This window comes from Astyanax mexicanus, chromosome 1, assembly GCF_023375975.1.
Source record: "Astyanax mexicanus isolate ESR-SI-001 chromosome 1, AstMex3_surface, whole genome shotgun sequence".
Classification (NCBI taxonomy): domain Eukaryota; kingdom Metazoa; phylum Chordata; class Actinopteri; order Characiformes; family Acestrorhamphidae; genus Astyanax; species Astyanax mexicanus.
In genome coordinates, this window is record NC_064408.1 from 16,735,818 (window position 1) to 16,757,348 (window position 21,531).

Consider the following 21,531-nt stretch of genomic DNA (forward strand, 5'->3'; position numbering starts at 1 on the left):
GATTACCTTTTTTGTTTGAGCTAAAGGCTCTCCTAGCCATTTTAACTTTTATTTTTACCTGATATATTGCGAAGGTGAACACTTGTATTTGGATTTTTCTCTGTGTGAAAACAAACCAAACCGTAGAGAAAAACGTTGCGAGTTTACTAATTCACTGATTCAACTAATTCTGACCAAAGCAAATACTAAAAACTAAAGGTGTAAAAACATCACTATAGGCTACATTAGCATTAGCAGGGTAAAGTGGCACTGTGGATGCATGATGACATTGAAATTACATTAAAAGCTATAAAAAAGCTTTTAATATTTTTTTTTAGTTTAAGAGTTAGTCTCCCTATAAGCTTTAAGTTTGTATCTTGGCATTGGCAGATACATACATGTGTGATATTGAATATCGACACCGGCCCAGAATTCCTACATTGGTGCGTTCATAAATAGCAGGTATTTAAAAAGGCAGATTAGGTTTTCTTTACAGCTATATATTCATACCTCTCAATCAAATCTGAACAGACAGATTGATCAGACAGTGTAAGGTGGTTGGCATGCAGCAGTTATGTTCTCCTAATAAAAAACAGCTGACAGCTGTTTAGATCATTGAATCTCTAGCAACTATGTCCTATGCTGCTAATTAGTTGATTTGATGTTGTTCATGATATAAGTGGTGCAGTATGCAAATTTGCGTAATGTTATTGATTAGACATGTTGAGAGGTGGGTTTCAGTGCACAGGTCTATTAACAATACTGAATCACCAGTGAGTCACTCACACTAACTGCAGCAGTGACGCTTGTAATTTGACTGGAGCCATCAGATGTTCTACTTTAATAATCTGACACAGATTCCCATTTGCCCTTGCTTTCGTTATATTTTTGTGGGTGGCTGATCCCATATTCCACTTACTGTGGTCGCAGGGGAAATTCAAAACAATATTTTGAAGTTTTAAAAACAAAGACAAAAAGACATTAGGTACTCTGTTCGAGACATTGTCTTTGTGCACTAATGTGACCCAAATGAATAGATATAAAATAGGTTGTTTAGAAATCTAATACATCTAATACATAAAAAAGACTTGATATCACATTAAATGATTTGATTACATCAGTTTCTTTAAAATATTAAATTATTCTTCTTGGGGTTTGGGGTAAAAACACTATCTTTCCCATAGCATGTTTGGAAATTCTTCTCCTTGCAGGTTTAACACTCTTCCGGGACGACATTCTCCCCTCTTTGTAACATGATTCTGAAGTGAGTGACTCCTACTTAAGTTTTAAGTAGGAAATCTGACCTGGAATGTTTCCACATTTTTTACTTGTGTCAGGAGAGTGTCAGGAAAGCCTCACCAACCACCATTTCAAAATTTAATATGGCTGCACAAATTTAGTATACAGTTTATTATTAATGCTAACCTGAAATAATGCTAAAAATGCTAACCTGACACATACATTTGGGACCTATTGTTTAGTGGATTTGCCATAAAACATTGGCCATTGATTGTCAAACCAGTTGTGGTAAACTTCAAAGTATTTGGCTAACTGTTCCTTGGAAATGTTTTCAAAGAGTGTAAAATTATCTGAATGCTTAACTGGAATGCCGCCAACTCTGGTGTGATGTCATTCCGAGCTCTGTCATCTGACTTCCAAGGAAAGTGGAACACAGCATAAGAATAAAGGCATATTTTCATGGAATGAATGACCTTATTAAAGTCAGCTTCCTACATTAAACTTGGTATAAGGGTTTAACAATGACAGTTCTTTAAGAATTTCTCTTATTGGGTCCCAACTGAGATCAGCAACAATAAAAAAAGTGAGAAGGAATAGATTTATGTGACTTTTGGCATGTAAATGCAGGTAAAACAGCCTTCTGGAATGTCTTGTATAAACAAGAGTGTTGACAATGTCATTATAATGAACCTTGTAGTCTGTGTCAGCTGAGGTGTGTGTGTATGTGTGTGTGTGTGTGTGCTTGAGGAGTGTGTGTAATGTGTACTCTGTGTTTGAATGGAGTTTTATAGAAGTGTGGGAGGTTTTATTTGAATTAGGTTTAACCAAACAGAATATGTGATGCAAATACTAAAAGAGCATGAAGTTTAGCAAAAGTTTAAAAACGGTCAACCTCTCCTTGAGATGATTCAGTGAAGTATCCAGAAAAGGGAACTTGGATATTTTTTAAAGTAAGAAAATGACTTTTAGACTTAATGCTTAATGAAGCTGCATTATGAACACTACCACAAGCATTGTTGTTATAATGCTTAATATTGACTTTGCAATATATTTTACTTTACTTTCATTAGAAATGAGAACATGCCAATACATGTCTTTAATTGAAAATGAAAAAACAAAGTACTTATATGCAGCATGCCAAAAATCATGAGATAGCTGCATGTAAATGTACCATGAGCCACACTTCTATAAGATGTCAGGTACTGCCTTGTGAGTGAGGTGCCCAGTGTGCTCACAGCAAGGTGATGTAAATTATTGGTGTTCGAACAAAGCCTGATAGTGAGTTCCAGATGCTGTCAGATGATTGAACATTTCTCGATCCACAGTGCCACATGTGTACTGTGAATACGTCATAGAAGGCATTACCATTCAGAGTGGACAGTGCAGTGGGTGGTAATGATTTTGACCAGCGGTGTCTGGCTAGAATTGCCCATGCGGACTCTGGCAAAAAGCACATGCCTGTTGCTGTACCTGTGACCTGAGGGGTAGTATTGTAAAATATGTACAATACAGTTAAATATATATAATATTTCATATCTTTTTTAATTTGGTTGGCATTTCTGTTGTTTGAACTGTGTTAAATTGTAGATAAATGTTCAGGTTAGACATGTTCTTTTTTCTTTTTCTGAAATTTAATGTAGGTTCTGTAGTGTGATATGATCAGTAATGCTTTCTGGAATAAGCTCAGCTAACTTTAAAGCAAACATTGGATTTGCTTGTAGATATCCTGTTGTCTTTAAGTAAAATCAGTGCAGTGGTTAATGCGAAACTGTTTCCTTTGGGCTTATATACTTACAATTTGTTGGTAGACCTACAAACAGTTAAATATATGGAGAGGTTAAAGTGAAATAGACCTTTGGAGATGCGCTAAAACACACATTAACAAACCAGAATGTGTTCAGTAACTTATTATAGACAGCAACAGCAACAGTATACATACTGCTTCACACACAACTTTTAACACACCTCTTAGAGTGCGAATAGTGATAATTCAAATATTTTCAGGCAAGAACTGAAAGGTACTGTAATTTTTGTTCTTTTCTGTTTGTTCTGTAACTGACTAACACAGATCTCGCCAATCTAATTACGTCAGTCTAGTGCTGCATGTGAGGTGTTCACTAGTTTTGTCATGATCATAATCTGTAGTGCTGTCCTTAACATTGCAACTTTATCATGATAATAATAGAACATCTTAAACAGTTTTATTCACCCATAGCTAAAATCTAATAATATGTCATGTAAAATTATTATATTAATATTAATTTATTTCTATATTGATCCACAGATCAATGCTGGGGGGTTTCGTACCATTCTGTCCCATGCCTGGCTTTAGGCCTGTTCATGAACCAGAGAGCTACAGAGAGTCATATTCTATTGGCCGTACTGCTCTACAGGAACTAGACAAGCTGGTTGTGTGGATTTGCACATACAGTTCTGGAAAAAATAAAGAGACCACTTCAGTTTCTGAATTAGTTTCTCTGATTTTGCTGTTTATAGGTATGTGTTTAGGCAAAATTAACATTATTGTTTTATTCTAACTACAGACATTTCTCTCAAATTATAAATAAAAAATTTGCCATTTAGAGCATTTATTTGCAGAAAATGAACTAAATATTTGGAGGAATAACCCTGTTTTTTAATCACAGTTTTCATGCATCTTGGCATGTTCTCCTCCACCAGTCTTACACACTGCTTTTGGATAACTTAGTCACTCCTGGTGCAAAAAATCAAGCAGTTCAGCTTGGTTTGATGGCTTGTGATCATCCATATTCCTCTTGATTATACTCCAGAGGTTTTCAATTTGGTAAAATCAAAGTATCTCATCATTTTTAAGTGGTCTCTTGTTTTTTTTTTCCAGAGCTGACTGTGTCAGGAATGGGTACCAATTAAAGTGCCCGAATTCATTCATTAGAAGATAGTATAGTATACTTTTATCCTTACAAATGGATATAATTAAGACTGTTCAGCTGTGTGTACATACATACAGTTTTTCCACTATTCTAGAAAATTCTGTCATGCTGTGTCAGAAACCACGTACTGATTTGTGAAATTGCATGTGAAGTGTTTTGCTGTTTTAACGAGTGCGTCAGGATGCTTTGCGTGTTTACTGTTGTTTACAGGTTTGTTTGCTGTGCCCTGTTGCTCTGTGTGATGGGCATCATGGGTGCTGTGATAAGTGTGAGGCTGCATGGCATCACTGGAAGTGACGGATGTTTTGTGTTGTGTGTGGGTGTGTGGGGGGGTGTGTAGGTGTATGCTGCTGCTGCTGTTTGTGTTTTGTGCATTCTGCGAAAGGGTCTGATGTCATTTACGTCACTGTGATGTTATGTGTGTGTGTGTGTATCTGTTGCGCAGTGTGCGCCATGAGGTACTGTGGAATCATTTAGAGGTCAGTGTGATGTTGTGCTTTTGACTGGCGGGTCCAGACTGAGTCACTGCAGTGGTCCTGGTGACATCACTCCGTCTGCACTGAGGCTTAGAATAGATTGTGAGCTCCTCACACGCTCATTCCATTTCTTTCTATCTTTGTCTGCGTTCCTCTTCCTAAAATGTGTGTGTCTGTATGTCTGTGTGTGTGTGTGTTTACACTGGCAGCACAGAGGTGAATGGACGCCGTCTCTGTTTATAGCTAAATAAAGCACCTCTGCTTTCTTCACACGTTCCAAAGCAGCACTCACGTCACAGTTCCCCATTCACAATCCTGTACCTGCTTACAGTCACTGTAGAGCGCATATAAGTGTACAACATATTTCACATTGTCATTTTTGATAGGTTTATTACTGTATACAAGCATATTATAATCATATGGGTATATTGGAAAATAATTGCTTTAAAAAACTCTTAATCAAGGAATTGCTGTAGATAAAGGTGATGTAATTGCATTAACACAACATAACAATGCCTATTTAAACATGATGTCAGTTTCTACTGAGGAAAATGTTAGAACACTGTATGCCTATAGGAGTTTTTCCCACTCCTCAATGCAGGATTCTTTCAGTGTTTTTTAGATCAACCACAGCATCTCAATAGAATAGAGATCATTACGGTTGTCTTTATGTGTTGATGAATTTATAACACTTCAGTAATACAATACAGCAATTATTATAGCAATAGCAGATACAGTGTCTTTATTCTTTGAGACCTTTCATTTTTAGCCTTAAACAACTGAAGTATGTTTATACTATATATTTCTTTAACTTTAAGCTAGTCCACAGGGAGTTTAGCCTCACCCTGAAGGACGTCTGTAGAGCAGCACTGATAGCAGCTAGTATATATGTGAATGTTTATCTTAAGATTAGCTATACCACTGAATGAATGACATCTGTAAACCTATGGCAACATGTCTTTCAGTCGTTTGACCACCATGGGTAATGCAGGCAGGACAAAGTACCTTTTTATAGTCACTGTTTTTATAGTAACCCTTTGCCATTAAGCTGGAGATCTACACTGAACTGATAAAATATGAAGGAGAAAAGTTAAAGTAGTTAAAGTCAGAGCACACTAATAGGTCTACTGAGAACAGATCAATCAGGCCTACTAAAGATTGCTCAACATCTATGTAACACTCTGTAATGTTAAAGGAATGCAGTTTACATGATGCTATGATCTTTAATTATGTGATAGCGATAGTAGTCACATGGCTACAGTGAAAAAATATGAACACACATCAAAGCAGGCAGTTTGGCCCAACCCCTTGGTCCTAACACCTACCCCTACCCCTTCTTTTCAAGTGCAACTCTTCCCCCTGGAACAGAGTTACAAAAAGAAGGGGTGGAATCCTCCCTCTAAGAAATGGGATAGCTCTTCAAGCATCAGATACGTCATCAGTAGCGATAAAATTTAGTATCTTAGCTGCTGGTTAACTAGTTAAATTTAGGGCTTTATTGTATGTCTTCAGAAAGGGGGAGATGGCACAGAAATTTATTATTATTGTCTATTCCTTAATTCATCTGTGATTTGGAGCTAAAATTAGCTTTTATTTGATTTTCCCATTCTGCATTAAATGCTGCATCCCCTGCTGTCTGTTGTACCATTTAAGGTGGAATGGGAAATTTAGCTTGCTAGCTAGCTACTGAGACAAACTACTAGCAAACTTTTAATGCTTGTTATGAAGAAATCAGACATAAAACATTAAAGCTACACAATAAACTGTGATAATATAGTGCTAATCAGCACTTTTAACAAGGAAAATACTTACATTTATGGGTTTCTTTGGTCGCTTGTCCCGCCATCTTTCCAGTTATTCTCACACCCCTCGGTTTGAAGTGTGCCTTTGAAAAATCTCAGTATGAATGGCTAACAAGCCCTATCCCCCCCCCAACCCCTCCAGCCTAACAAGAATCAGGACACCCCTACCCCTTGGCGTGCACATGGAAAACAGAGAAGTAAGGGAAAGTGGTAGGGCCAAAAGTTGAAATGAGTTTAGGCCTTCATATTACATTTGCATTTAAAGCATGTGGCTGATTCTCTTATCCGGAATGGTTTACATGTGAATCAAGTTGTACAGGTAATATAATGTAGTGTTAGTAATCTTAATCAAGGACTTGAATACACAATAGAATACAGAGTACCTGCTATTATAGTAAACATGGTAATTTCAGAATGAATACTGCGTACTTAGACAGGATAATGAGACAGGAGGGTACACAGTCATGTTTGAATCTAGCCTACTATTAATCTTATTTGAACCCTTATCCCTTGTTTATTTTTTTCTGTCATCTACTGTATAACCCTCTCATTGTGTAGAGAGAGTGATTTATACACTTGTTCGTGATCTCTCATTATTCATCTCTTACTCTTCTCATCTTTGTTTTAATCAACTTAAAATATGTTATTCAGTATATATAATACTATCAGTATTTCACTGATATTGTGACTTTTATCATCTCACTTCAATTCATACAATTATGATGGATTGGATGAGGATGCTGTTTCAGTGTTTTGTGGGTGTTAAAGACACCTGGGTTAGTCTTAAGAATTTTCTCATTGTACTGTGCTTGTACTGAATCTGAAGGTCCAAATGGAGGTGCAAACTGTGCCCTGACTTTGTGTACCATAAAACCCCTGTTAGATGAAGATTAGATTAAGCACACTTTACTACCATCACACAGTAGTACAACATAATTCAACCTCCCCATTTAACCAGCCTTTGGCAGTAAATAAACATACACACTCTAGTGGGAGAACAAAGACATTGGGGTTAGGTACCTTGCTGAAACCATGGTACCTTACTTAGTTGTGGGTGTTGTTAGCTACTGGTCTCAAGCTCACTTCTATAATATGGTTTGCCTTGCTGGCCAGGGGTGAAATTTGTAAATTACATTTTTGCCTAATGTGGCTTTAAAGCAGCTATATGCTAGAATTGATATGCCTTGGTCCTGTGCACCCATTACAGTCTGGAAATATAATTCACTATGAAAGCTGAAACATACAGAACTGACATTAAACAAAGTGAAAGAAACTTGTGGACAGAAGTGGTAATAATATAAATAAGAGTTATATTGTTATTGTAAGTACTGTTCTGCTCACTTCACCAGAGTTACATAGTGCAGCTGGCAGTAACAGCAATTAAGACTGAATTCTCTCTATTACAAGTCAGTGGGAGCTAAAGCTGCTATTTTAAGGTACAAGTGCTATGAAATGCTGCTTTAAGACTATGAACATTGACTTTGATCAAACCCTAATATCATATCCATCCACCATATCCAGCTTTAAGTTTAAAGATCCTTCATTTAAGGAGGCCCATTGTGCATGCTCACTAGCCTAGCATACTGATTAGCCCACTTACATAAACAGTCCCAGTCACCCTGCATGTAGCCGTTTGTGGGTTAAATACTTGTGTAATGGGCTTAAGCTAATACCGCTGCTGAAAGAGTGATTTTTTTCTAGTTTGTCCTTCTGCGTTTTCTGCCCCAAAGGGTCAGCACATCGTACGTGTGTATGTGTGTGAGTGAGGGAGGGAGAGAAAGAGAGGGAGGCAGGGATGGAGGGAACCAGATGGTGCTGCTCACTCTTTTCTCTCTGGAGCCCTGGAGAATGTAACCATTTCTCAGACACAGTCATCATGCGTGTGTTTGTGTGTGTTGGTGTGTATCTGCATTTACTCAGTTCTTCAAAGCAAGCTGCTCTATCCGTCCCTTTTCTTTCCTCTCTCTCTTTCGCTCTCATTCTCTCTCCCTCTTGTTCTCACTCTCCCGGTGTCTCTTTCTATCACACGTCTTAGTCATGGCGGTGTGGTGTTTTGGCAGATCCCTGGCTGGTGGAGTAAAGTATGGCTGGCATCATGGCCAGGCTCAACTCACAGCTTCAAAACAGGCCTTACATAAGCTTGATTCAGTGTGGCGTTTTGTAAGATGAATGCAATTATTCACACAGAATAGGCCGCTTCGCTACGGCTTCTGATGCTTCTTATGTAATGGGCTGGTAGAGAGAAAAAGAGAGCGAGAGAGAGATGGAGAGTAAGAGAGAGAGAGAAAGCACATTACTAGGCTTTTTTAGTGTACATACAGTGCCAGATAGCTGCTGTTGGGGCTTTGTTCTAGGTTTATCCTTTCAGTTTGGGTCAGCATTCACCAGATTTAAGGTCAGGTCGGAAGGTCATCTGCAGGCAGATGTTGAGCTAAACCTGGGGGTGTTTTTGCTAAACTGTTTTAAAATACTTTGGATTTTCTGCTAAAAATAAAAATGTTTTAAGCACCTATCATTTGTGAAAATGATAAAAGTGGGATACATGTGACTAGTTGTAATAGTATATTTGGAGAACAGTAAAGAAACCGTTGATATATGTTTCTTTATGAATTATAGAAAATATTTAACTCTTACCCTGTTTGTGTCTCCTACCCTCTACGGTATCCATCCCTACACCAGAAATTGGTTTGTTGCCTCAAGGAAACAAGATGCTACAAGGTTAATGAGAAGGCATGTTTTTTGGTAAAACACATACAACAGAATTGGGAGAAAACCATCAAATAAAAAAAACAATATATACATCACCAGCAACAGAGAGGAGAACTACTGCTTCATTATTTTACTGCTTGATTATTTTAACAAAAACAACTCTACCTACAAAATGTACAATATATATATATATATATATATATATATATATATATATATATATATATATATATATATATATATATAAATATATATATGTGTGTGGCTTTGGGTATCAAACCAAGTGAAATGTCAGACTCAATTCTACTACCAAGACATGTATGCGACATAAAAAAAAAAACCCAAAAATAGGTTGGTGGGACGGTGCAATAATCAAAAAAATGTTTGCTTGCCTGAGAGCAACTGAACACCTAAAAGTAGGCGATCAGGCTCAGATTCACTCACAAATTCTACAGCCTCCTTAAAAAGAAACACATATCTATCAAACATGAAGTCTCTATTATCCTTTTATTATCTCTATTGTTAAAAATACAGGTTTATTGTAGATTAAATTTGCTTTTGTGTTTAGCATAAAATTAATACTTTTTGTATTTGTTATGTTTAGCTGCTTATTACAAAATTACATAAAATAAAAAAGTGTAGTGTGCATCTTGGAGTGTTGATAAACAGTCATACCATGACAAACTTCTCAATATTGTAATTGCTGTATAAGACCCAGCAGGGAAGCATCTCTGTCAACAAACAGTGTTTATGCATGTCAGGTATTAGAAATTAGGGAGCTAGAGAGCTGCTGACCCAGAGCAGAAGAAATGAAGCTGCTCCTGATTGATGCCCAATTCCCTTTCCAATTGTCGCCTTTTCACCTTATGCAGGTGTCTCGACTTCTTCAAATGGTGAAGGAGCTAAGCATAATGAACCCTCTGCTCCGGGCACACAGAGGCAAGTCATTAATTCCCAATTGCTGCCCATGAGGGAGCAATAAACACACTCGCCTTGCCGTGGCTGGCGGTAATGGTGTCTAAAGGGGCTGCAGAGGTGGAGAGGCTCTTTGAGCGCAGAGAGATTAGTTCTGTGGCAGTCGTTTGGGGTGAGTCACTGCTGGCGTTCGTTCTCAGCACACGTTTCAGAGCCTTGCCAAGAATTACAGCAACATTAGTGACGCTTTGAGACTCACTGGGCCCAAGAGTCAGGGTTAGAATTATGATATAATACAGTAAGATTGAACATTCATGTTAATATTTCTCTGAAATGTTAGTCTCACAGCAGCTCACAGCTGTCCTACAGCAGTTACACTCATCTAGATAGAAACGTAAACAGTAAGTTAAAGTTATTCATATAGAATCAGGTTTATGGGCACAAATTAAATCTAGTCTACACTGCTGTCTAAATGTCTGTGCTGTATCGCTATTTGAAAAGTCCTGTTTAGTCTGACTTTAAGCTTAGTGTGTATCTGGGAAACTGGCTCATTTTCCTGTTTCTGTTTCTACTGTTGTATTATGATTAAGATGACATTTACACTTACAGCATTTTGAAGATGTTCTTCTCCAGAGAGACTTTTTACTCCTATCTGTAGTGATAGTAGCCTTGCTTAAAGACTGATTGGGAAGGGTTCTGATTCAGCCTGCCAATATGATGACCCTATTAGACTAACCACATACAAGTATAAAATAGTTAGTAAATTGTTATAATATACTTATAATAATAAGTATACATAATAAGAATACACTTACAGTTGTATAATAATATACAATATACTGGAAAAAAATAAGAGACCACTTCAGTTTCTAAATCAGTTTCTCTGATTTCTCTGATTTATAGATATATGTTTGATTAAAAGGAACATTGATGTTTTATTCTATAAACTACGGACAAAATTTCTCCCAAATTCCAAATAAAAATATTGTAATTTAGAGCATTTATTTTCAGATAATGAGAAATGGCTGAAATAACAAAAAAACATGCAGAGCTTTCAAATTACAAGTAATGCAAAGAAAACAAATTCACCTTCATAAAGTTTTAAGAGTTCAGAAATCAACATTTGGTGGAATAACGCTGGTTTTTAATCACAGTTTTCATGCATCTTGGTATGTTCTCCTCCACCAGTCTTACACACTGCTTTTGGATAACTTTATGCCTTTACTCCTGGTGCAAAACTTTAAGCAGTTCAGCTTGGGTTGATGGCTTGTGATCATTCATCTTCCTCCTGATTATTCATCATTTTTAAGAGGTTTCTTATTTTTTCCAGAACTGTATATGTCAAACATTTTGCATATCTGTCTTTCTCTATATCTGAATGTAGGGCAACCTGGGGGAGCAGACACCCCTCAGGGTAAGATGCCCCATAGCCTTCGTTATTTTCTCTGCTGGTGGAGTGCTGAGGCCAGATCTAATCTCAACACATTTACTGGATGGCTGTCAGTAAATGTTTCCATTTGAATGACCACATTCCTGGGATTTATCACCCTAGAAAAAATATAGGTTAAATCTCAGATATCTCAGACACAAAACAGTGTCACTTGTATTAACCTTAGTAAATATTATTTACATAGATTTTCATTTAATAGATAAAGGGTTTTTACTAGTTTCTAGTTTTACTAGAACTATCTTCACATGCTTGCGTAATTGGCCTTTGTGTGCGTGTGTGTGTGTTTAAGCTATTTATTTGCTTACCCTCAACACTTCCTCCCACATAAACGCATATTTTGTGTTTATGTTGTGATTGTTGGTTGGCTCAATTTATTGAAAGTTCCTGTGTGTGTGTCTGTCATGTGTCTGTGTGTGTGTCTGTCATGTGTTTGTCAGTGTTTCTTTTCACAGTCCCTCAGTCCCTACTTTAAAGTAATTTATTAAACAGTATTATAAGTAGGTTTTATGTTGGAGCATTTAATAACAGTGAGGAAAAGCTTTTCTAGTTATTATTTTAATTTATATATTTTCTCTTTAAGAAAATGCATTGCACTAAATTTATCTGGGTTTTGAGTGTAATTAATTTGTATGCGCTACATTACCTAGCTACAATCTTCTGAAAATTATGAAAATATAAAAAGCATATTTTTTCCATGATACACATTTTTTTGCTGAAATGTTAAAAATAACTTAATTTTTACAGAGAAATCTTGAAATTGGGGGCTGAAAAGGGATGTTTTGACATTTCAAATATGCAGCTCGTCTGCAGTTTGCTTAAGAACATTATTTGAGGTCTGAATGCTGTGCGTCTTTTTTGTTATTTCAGCCATTTCTCATTTTCTGCAAGTAAATGCTCTAAATGACAATATTTTATTTGCAATTTGGGAGAAATGTTGTCCATGGTTTTATAGAATAAAAGAAACAATGTTTATTTTACTCAAATATATACCTATAAATAGCAACATTAGAGAAACTGATTCAGAAACTGAAGTGGTCTCTTAATTTTTTTCCAGAGCTGTACTTTTGCCACAATATTGGATAATTTTTTCTCAAAACATAAATGACCATGTATAATAATGTTGCCTCCTTTAATAAAATGCATTACATTTACATAGTTATATAGGACATGTGTGGAAATCTGATGATTTTTTAGTTCATATTATTTAGAAATGTAGAAAATTGCACTCAGTCAGTCAGCCATTCCCACGCCCCCACCCCCCCCCCCCCCCCCCACTTCTTCCATCCATTCATAATTTGACCTAAGCTGGAGGGTAAGGGTAGGCTCTTAGGTGGGGGTGGTGAGTACAGTGTGTCACGTGTTGCCCAGACGTTCATCCCATAGAGAAATATCATCATCCGTGAGGAAAAATCAAGCGCGAGGATGATTTTAAGCACCCTCCCTCCTGCAGGCAGAGGTGAACGGAGGAGGGCTCAGGCTTGCGTCTGCGTGACGTTAGTGCCGGAGGGCGGGAGAGGGGGGCGTGCACCACGGTGAGGTGAAAAACGAAAGGGACGAGGACTTTAACATCATTCACAGCGATAAGAACCGGAGAAGCGGCAGCTCAGCGTACAGGAATACGAACTGCAACAGTTCTGTGGACTAACTCACTGCTGAAGGAACCTCCAGACGCGACATTTCTCACGCCTCCGTGCGCACGCGCTTTATTTCGCTATATTTATGATCTCAAGGACGTTTTTACCGTGCACCTGACCGGCACAGGAACGGAGACGTTCAACTAGAAGGAACGCTACACGATACGAGCTCGTAGATTTCTTTTTTATCTTTGTGCTCGTGCTCACCAGCCGTTCTGACCTGCCGTTATCATGCCGAGCGCGCGGCAGTCCTATACGGTCACCGTGCCCGAGGAGCCCCCGACGGCTCCGCTGCCCTTCACCAAGACGCAGACGCGCAGGAAGAGTCCGCAGGTGTCCCGCTCCATGCTCGTGTCCACCTTCGTGGGGCTCCTGATCAACCAAGCCAAGGTGAATGTCCCTCCGCTCAATAGAGCAGTAGATTTTCCACCCGTTTTCCGGCAGATAACACCGCTGTCTCTACTGAGCCAGGCTGACAGGAGTCGTGGTCTAATTTATAATACAGTAGGTTAAAATGACTAAAGTGAGTTAAAACGACTGTAGCCACGTGTGGTAGTCTGTAATGTGTAGTAGAGTGTTGTAACTTGTGGTGGTAGGATAATTCTATAACTGCAACGTGTGGTGGCAGCTCTCTTTAACTTGTTGCTGGGGCAGTTGTAGCGAGTTTACTCAAGACTACTGGATCTGTGGTTGTTTGTCTATAAAACTGTGGCTGGTTTAGTTGTAGTTAGTCAAGACTACTGGATATGTGGTAGGTTTAAAACGTGTGGTTGTTGGTCTATAAAACTGTGGCTGGTTTAGTTGTAGTTAGTCAAGACTGCTGGACTAGTGGTAGGTCTATAATTTGTGCCTTAAGCAGTGGTAGTGTCAAGACTGCTGGGCTAGTGGAAGGTCTGTAACTTGTGGCTGGTGTGGTTGTACTACAAAGTGACAGTTGTACTTGTGGTTGGGATATAACTTGTGGATGGTGCAGTTGTAGTTAGTCAAGACTGCTGAGCTAGTGGTAGGTCTATAGCTTGTGATTGAAGGTCTGTACCTTATGGCTGGTGCAGTTGTAGTTAGTAAGACATCTGGATCTGGGGTAGGTCTAAAACATGTAGTTGTAGGTCTGGGTTATAACTTGTGGTTTGAGCAGTGGTAGTTGGTCAAGATCGCTGGAGTAGTGGTAGGTCTATAGCTTGTGATGTAAGGTTTGTACCTTGTGACTGGTGTCATTGTACTACAAAGAGACAGCTCTACTTGAGGAAGGTCTATAACTTGTGGCTGGTGCAGTTGTAGTTAGTCAAGACTGCTGGACTAGTGGTAGGTCTAAAGATTGTGGTGGAAGGTCTATACTTTGTGGTTGGTGTGGTTGTACTACAGAAAGACAGCTGTACTTGTGGTAGGTCTATAACTTGTGGATGGTGCAGTTGTAGTAAGTCAAGACTGCTGGGCTAGTGGTAGGTCTATAGCTTGTGATGTTAGGTCTGTACCTTGTGGCCGGTGTGGTTGTACTATATTTAGACAACTGTATTTATGGTAGGTCTGTAACTGGTGGCAGGGTCAGTAGTAGTTAGTCAAGACTGCTGGGCTAGTGGAAGCTCTGTACCTTGTGGCTATTGCAGTTGTAGTTAGTCAAGACTGCTGGACTAGTGGTAGGTCTAAAGATTGTAGTGGAATGTCTGTACCTTGTGTCCAGTGTGGTTGTACTACAATGAGAAACTGTATTTGTGGTAGATCTGTAACTTGTGGCTGTTGCAGTTGTAGTTAGTCAAGACTGCTAGACTAGTGTTAGGGCTATAACTTGTGATGTAAGGTCTAGTGAATCAAGACATCTGTACTTGTGATAGTAAAGTAGGAGGTCTATAATTATTGGTGGTATTTCTGTAACTTCTGGTGGCTCGTGCAGTTCCAGTAAGTCATAATGTTTGGTCTTGTGAAATGTATGTCTATAACTTGTGGTGATGGTCTGTAACCTGTGACTTTTGCAGATGTACTGCCTAAATTAGACTGTGGTACCTCTATTCTATTTGTTTCCCGTGTCTTTGTACTGCGTCAAGAAGAAGAACAGACTTGTGGTGTTCTGCACCTCAATTCTCCTTGACCTTCTACAGCTGGAACATCGAATGACCCAGTGTTAAGACAATGGCTGACGCAGGATAGGGTACAGCATAGAGAAGTGTAAAATGGAAAAATCCACTGGACATGTGTTGAATGTTTCTTAATGAAATTGACGTAAAAACTACCAGCCAATGGTGGAACAGGAGAGGCTGGGTTTGTAGGAATACGGGTGGGAAAAGGACCAACAGCTTAGCGACAGTGGCAGCAAATCTCAGTAACTGTGAAAGCAGTGATTGCTGGCTGGCTCACACCAAAGAATCTCATCTTTTCTTAACTAAACCTTTATGTTTAGTCAAAAATATGGACAAGAGATATGTTTTATCTCATAATATTTGCTCTAATCAATGAGACTATTTTGTGTCTCTGAGGTACACTATATTTGAGGTAGAGTTTTGACTGCACAAGACCATTTTCAGTTTATTTAGGTAACTTAGCCTCAAGGTTAGGGTAGTCAGTGTGAGAAGATTTCACATTTGGCTTTGAGTTATCCGACTAAATGAGAAACATTGTTATTTTTGAAATATCCCTTCATCAAGTAGCATCATCACAAAACCAGTGTTGGTGAAACTTAAATGGTGTTTATGACAAGCTATGGCTGCTAAAGGCTGGACAGTTCTGAGCTTTGTGCCTAGGTTGTCTGGCTAAATGAAAAAAATTCAGTTTTTGTCAAACACCTCCAGTAATTAACATCACAGCAACCCTCAGAGAACTAGCACAAAAACATTTACATATATCCAAGTGCACGTTCAATCAATTGTACGTAGTTACTCTCAGTCTTCATTGAGTGCCACACAAGAACAATAATGGTGGGCTAGATTTGGGTCTCTAATTTTGCTGCTAATGTATGGTTGGCTGATTTGCAGGCAGGTTTCATGCTGAGCTTCTGATAAAAAGCTTGCACACTGAGTTCAGTTACATAATGCTGGTCTTGTGCCTATGGGCACCTGGCGCCACCTGCTGCTCATCACACTGCCCAGTGACAGGGGTAGAAGTGAGAAATGTGACTGTTGTATTATGAAGACCCACAAGCCTTTAGGATTTATGTAGCTGGAAATGTTATAAGCTAACTAGTAGTTCATTAATTGGTAGATAGTTGTGGTTAAATGGATGAAATAATGTATAAATGTGCTATTAAGCACCACCTATGTATGGTTTTATTAGAGCCACATTGTAAAAGAGATATATGTGTAAAGAATGGCATTGTTTGCGTTCTTTAACAATACAAAGGTTCTTCACACCTACAGCCAACTAACAAAAAGGTTTTTCCTGTGGCATCAGTTAAATAAACCTTTGTAGCAGATTTATTTTGCATAAGTAAATCTACTGCTTGGGCACATTCATCAAGTCAGCACTACTCCAGTAATTCACATAGACAATACAAAATACCTTAAAATATGTTAACCATCTATAAGACTATAGCAAGACATAACAGGGATCATGGAAATGTTGGTCTTTTATTGGGAAAAATGCCTCAATTGCTGTACAGCATATCAGGTAAACTCAACCATTGTCCTTATCAAGTACCCATGCAATTCAAAGGTCAATTACACTCCGTCTAGCACGCTATCATGACAGCACGCAACTGTGACTTAAGCAGTGCTTTAAAGGTGCTGTGCTTTATCAATCCTCACATTAAGTATGTTTGGTCTTTGATTAGAGGCAGTTTATCAGCATAATGTTGGTACTGACCTGTATTTGCCTATGAGTGCTTTATTTATATGCACTCAAAGTGGCATTATAAACTGGGATTGACCCGTAGTCCTACGCAGTTTAGGTCAAATTAAGAGTAAAAAATTAGTAAAAAATAATTTACTGAGCTCACATATAAACAATCTTAACGTGTGACATACTGCCAAAAAACAGGCACGACTACGCATTAAATTCATTGTTTTTTTTTTTATTTCATGTATGTTCTATATAGAAAATAAATAATGAATGCCATTACAAGCTTCCATATTTAAATGTGTTAACTGTGTTGGATTTGTTCAATTATTTACTCTTATAAAATCCACAGGGATTGATAGGAGTTCACAAACCTTTGTATAAAATCATGTTCAGATCTATAACAGCACCCTGTTGCATAATGCTGACAGCTCAGTATCCAGCTAAGCAGTTGGTTTCTGGAGGAATGTTCATCAGTAGAACTTGTGATAAGGTTCCTAGAATCACTAGAGGGCTCTCTAGATATGTGAGAACTTAGTGAACTCTAGCTTACTTGTTCTCTCTTTTTACTCTGCTAATATAATCATAGTTGTTTGTGTAATAATAATAATTTGAATTAATGTATATGAATATTAATATTATTAATAATTAGTATTAATAATAATTCTAGTTGACTGTTATGTAACTTTTATGTGTATTGCTCCATCATTATTAATAAGTACATTATTGATGGGTGCTTAATAAAGATGCTGGCCAGATTGATATAATAAGCTGTACAGGACTTGAGGCACTGTTCCCCATAAAAGACCCATAATAATGATAATGATGATAATGCCAGATGGTGTAATATTATTTAATAATATATATGTTTTTGGTGCTATAATATTAAAACTAATAATATTTAATAAGTATTTAATTATTATTTTAATAATTATTATTATTTCATTTTTATTTGTATTTGTTTTTGTTGTCATACATACTGTTATTGTGCTAATAGAGATATAGTGTACATTCCAATATTTAGCTATATACATTTGTTGTCATTTGTACACAGTTTTCTCTTTAAATAATATATACATGCTTTGTTTTACAAATTGTGATAGTCTATTAATAACATATAACATATGTTTCCTGCTAATTGGAGTACACATTGTTTTTCTGCCAGTAGGACTAATATACATTCAGTCTTCTTCTTCTTCTTCTTATTCGATCTGTTATGCTTGAGTGGCTCGGATTGCGTGTGTGTGTATGTTTGTGTGTTTCTATGTGGCCTGCTGGCACCATGGTCCCGCTTTCACTTGCTCTTGAGCATATGATGTCTCAAAAACAGTAAGGTTAGGAACACCGTGTTCTTCCTCCTCTTTTCTTTCAACCCCTGCCAACCACTGTGATTAGACATGGAGCTATGCTCCACCCACTGGCAGCCGCCATGCTCCACCCACTGGCATCAGCCATGGTAGCAGCCAGCCTAAAAAAGGTTGTCCTTGGTGTAGCAGCAGAGGCCTGTTTCAGCAGTAATCATGTAAACTCGTGGGTGACCCAGCAGAGAGAGGCTGGGCCCAAACACACACTCACACCATACCTACACACCCCCGGGTGTGGAGCAGATTGAACCTCTTGGGCTCAGTGGTGTAATCTGGTTTGGGTGTGATGGACCGTGTGTGTGTGCGTGTGTGAGTGTGTGAGTGTGTTAAGGTGCAGTAGTCAGAGCCACTCACGCGATGCGTGTGATTAGTGTGGAGGTGTGAGGGGCTCGATCTGTCACTGTCGATTGTATGGAGTGAGTCAGCTGTGTGACTAAGGGCCACTCTTCAGTAAACTCATCAGCACTGCATTAACCCCTACAGGCTGCAGTGAAGTCATATATTATGTAATGTAGGAGTATGTGATGTGTTCAGCAGTCAGGCTTTTCAGTAGTTTAGAAGCTATTTTGATGCACACATGCATTGGATCTTTCTGTAATAAAGCTGTCCAACTGGTTTTAAGAAATGAGTGGGAAGCTCCCAAAACAACTAAGATGTGTTCAGGATGATTGCAGAATGACCGAAATCTACTGGTAATAACTATATAGTACCAATAATAGGTGTAACATCTTGAATATCTTAATCAGTAGTACTGATTATAAATAATTTGTCAGAAAAATTAATAGCGGGTATGCATATATATAATATATATTCATAAAATAGACATATTGAGTAAAGCATTTAAGAAAACAATCTTAGCTTCACATTTTTAAACATACAGCGTTATTGTTGTATGCACATGTGCAATATGATTCCAATAGTTCTTATTAATGTATGTGATTCCATAAAAGAATCACTATAGGTTCCTAAAGACTGTTTGCAGTAGACATTGAGGTCTAAATAAAAAACATTACTTGGTGTTTTCTTAACAAACACATATCCTGTTAAAAACATGGTTGTTTTGGTTGTTAGCCGAATATTGTCCTTATATGACATCACTTAATTGAAAGAACAATTTGAAGCACCTTTATTAAAAGAGTGTTTAAAAAAACAAGCATTATAAAAAGATAGAGACAGAAAAGTGACCCTTTTTAAAGATTTAAACAATAAAGAACCATCACTCGATGTCCTTTTTTTCAAAGCTTTTTTCATGGTCACACATGTTCTGTAGACACATAAAACCAGCTTTATCATGTTTATTGGGTGTATTAAGAGGCTCTTTTATGGCACTGCTTAAAAAAACATTTAAAGCACTGTTCATTTTATGAATGCAAAATACAACAAACATTATTAATGTAGACTGTTTACTGACACATGATTTGTACTTGTTAACAGTTTAACTAACTTCTACAATTCAGCTACAAGTTAATCACTTCCCATCCCGCGAAATGTTAATATGGTAATCTATTTGTCCGATAAGTTACTGGAGTGTGTGTGTGTATCTGTGTAGGTGGGGTGTGTGCAGGAACATTTGTCCACATTTGCATAATTAGTTGTAATAGGTCATGAATGTAGTTTGTCATTAGTGTTTGTCATTAGTGAGTGGAAAGTTCAGCTGTTCAATACTGGCTCTCTCATACCTGGAACTGGCTGTGTGGATGGTTTGCCTGGAAAGCTGTACTAGTTCCAGATAAGATAGCAGCTCACCTGAGCCTGGTGTTTTTCACTGAATGGAGCGTCTATTCTCTTAGTCGGGTACATTTTTAAATCGGGTGTAAATAGTTTTTTTTTTCTCACGCTGGGAGCGCTGCCGTTGCGTCATCACAGTTTTAAGAGTGCAAAATCAGCTGGTGACGTACTGAAATACTGCCAGGAGCCTCCGGCGGGGAGGGGGGTATTCATTCCTCGAGTCTGTAATTTAAGAATAGCTGCCAGTTTGGTAGTTTTCCATGGGCCTTGTGATATAATGAGCCTGTGGATTCCAACAGTGTTTTTCTTGGAGATGTCGCAGCAGAGATTCTATTAAATTTACTAAAATTAGGTTTACGACCAGGACTAGCCATTCTATTTGGGACATTGTACAAACTCAAGATCAGTCTAAAACAGATATGAGTAAATAAAAATATAGTAATTTGAGATGATATAAGCTTGTGTCAAGAACAGAAACAGAACATGAACAGATTGTTCCTGGACACCGCTAGACAGCAGGATTGGATATTTAATTCTATCATAGGCCCACCTTATTTAACATCATCAAGCACTGATTAAACAAACCTGGTATTGATTGATTACCAAAAACTAGAAAAGTGAGTTTTCTAAAGATTTTGCTTATTAATCAGACAAATTATGGGTTAAAAATATGTCAAATAGATCAGTGTGGGTCAATATAGCTCTGGATAAAAGCTTGGGGTTCTGAATGAGTACATGCAGTTTGGTAGCTGCTGAGCTATCTGGGCCTTGAGTGTGTATGATAGTGAATGGTAGTAAATGGAATAAAATGGAATAAAAATGGTAGTAAAGCAATTAAAAAACACCAAATGGATAAGTGTGAGTGTGAGTTTAGCTGTGTATTATAGCTCTGGGGGCTGCCCTAAAGGAAGCATACATGAAGTTTGGTGGCTATTGGGACAAAGAAAAATCTATGTCTTGGGCATGTGCGAAAATAAATATTAGTGAACATTAGGATTGAGGAATAGAAAAAAAACAACAAATAGATGAGTGTATACAATCAGTTTATGGGTGCGTGTAAAAATAATTAAGCATCAGTCAGTCTTATAAAGACACTTGTTCTGTTTTGTTGTGGCCTCACAGTCTGGCATGCATCTTGCTCTCGTGACCAATGGTGCACGTTGAGAATCTCACCCACTGGAGAATTCGGCAGCACGTTTTGGCAGAGGTGCCCGAATCTCCCACCACAATCTTATCATCTCTCTGGACACAACACCGGGGGTTTCTAGTGTAGCTACGGTGTCGTATGGCTGTGTCTGTTGTGCTATTAGACAGTAATCCCCACTTTAATAAACGCTTTGTTGTTGTTTTGTTGCTATGCTTGTTTTGGTGCGGCAGATGGAGGCTGTTTGTTTAGGAGGAGTTCTGAGCAGCAGGGTCTCTCTTCAAATCTGCCCACATGCTGTTTGGAGAATTCAGAGCGAACAGCTCATATACACCATCCATCTACACCATTAATATCCTTCAACATTACACAACACTGATTAATGCAGCATTCCTGAGATCAATTGTTATTGATACATGA

General features: G+C 38.0%; 1 protein-coding gene across 3 annotated transcripts in view; it reads left to right on the forward strand.

Moving 5' to 3' along the window:
• Positions 1-21,531, forward strand: part of usp2b (ubiquitin specific peptidase 2b) — a 63,169-nt gene that overhangs the window by 35,059 nt on the left and 6,579 nt on the right. The window contains exon 1 of one of the 3 annotated variants that reach the window (XM_007256954.4): positions 13,027-13,503. The exons of the other annotated variants lie outside the window; for them this stretch is intronic. Within the exon in view, the coding sequence (XP_007257016.2) occupies positions 13,345-13,503 (159 nt within the window). The 5' untranslated portion in view covers positions 13,027-13,344. Of the gene's footprint in view, positions 1-13,026; positions 13,504-21,531 lie in introns of those variants that run through there. 3 annotated transcript variants of the gene reach the window in all.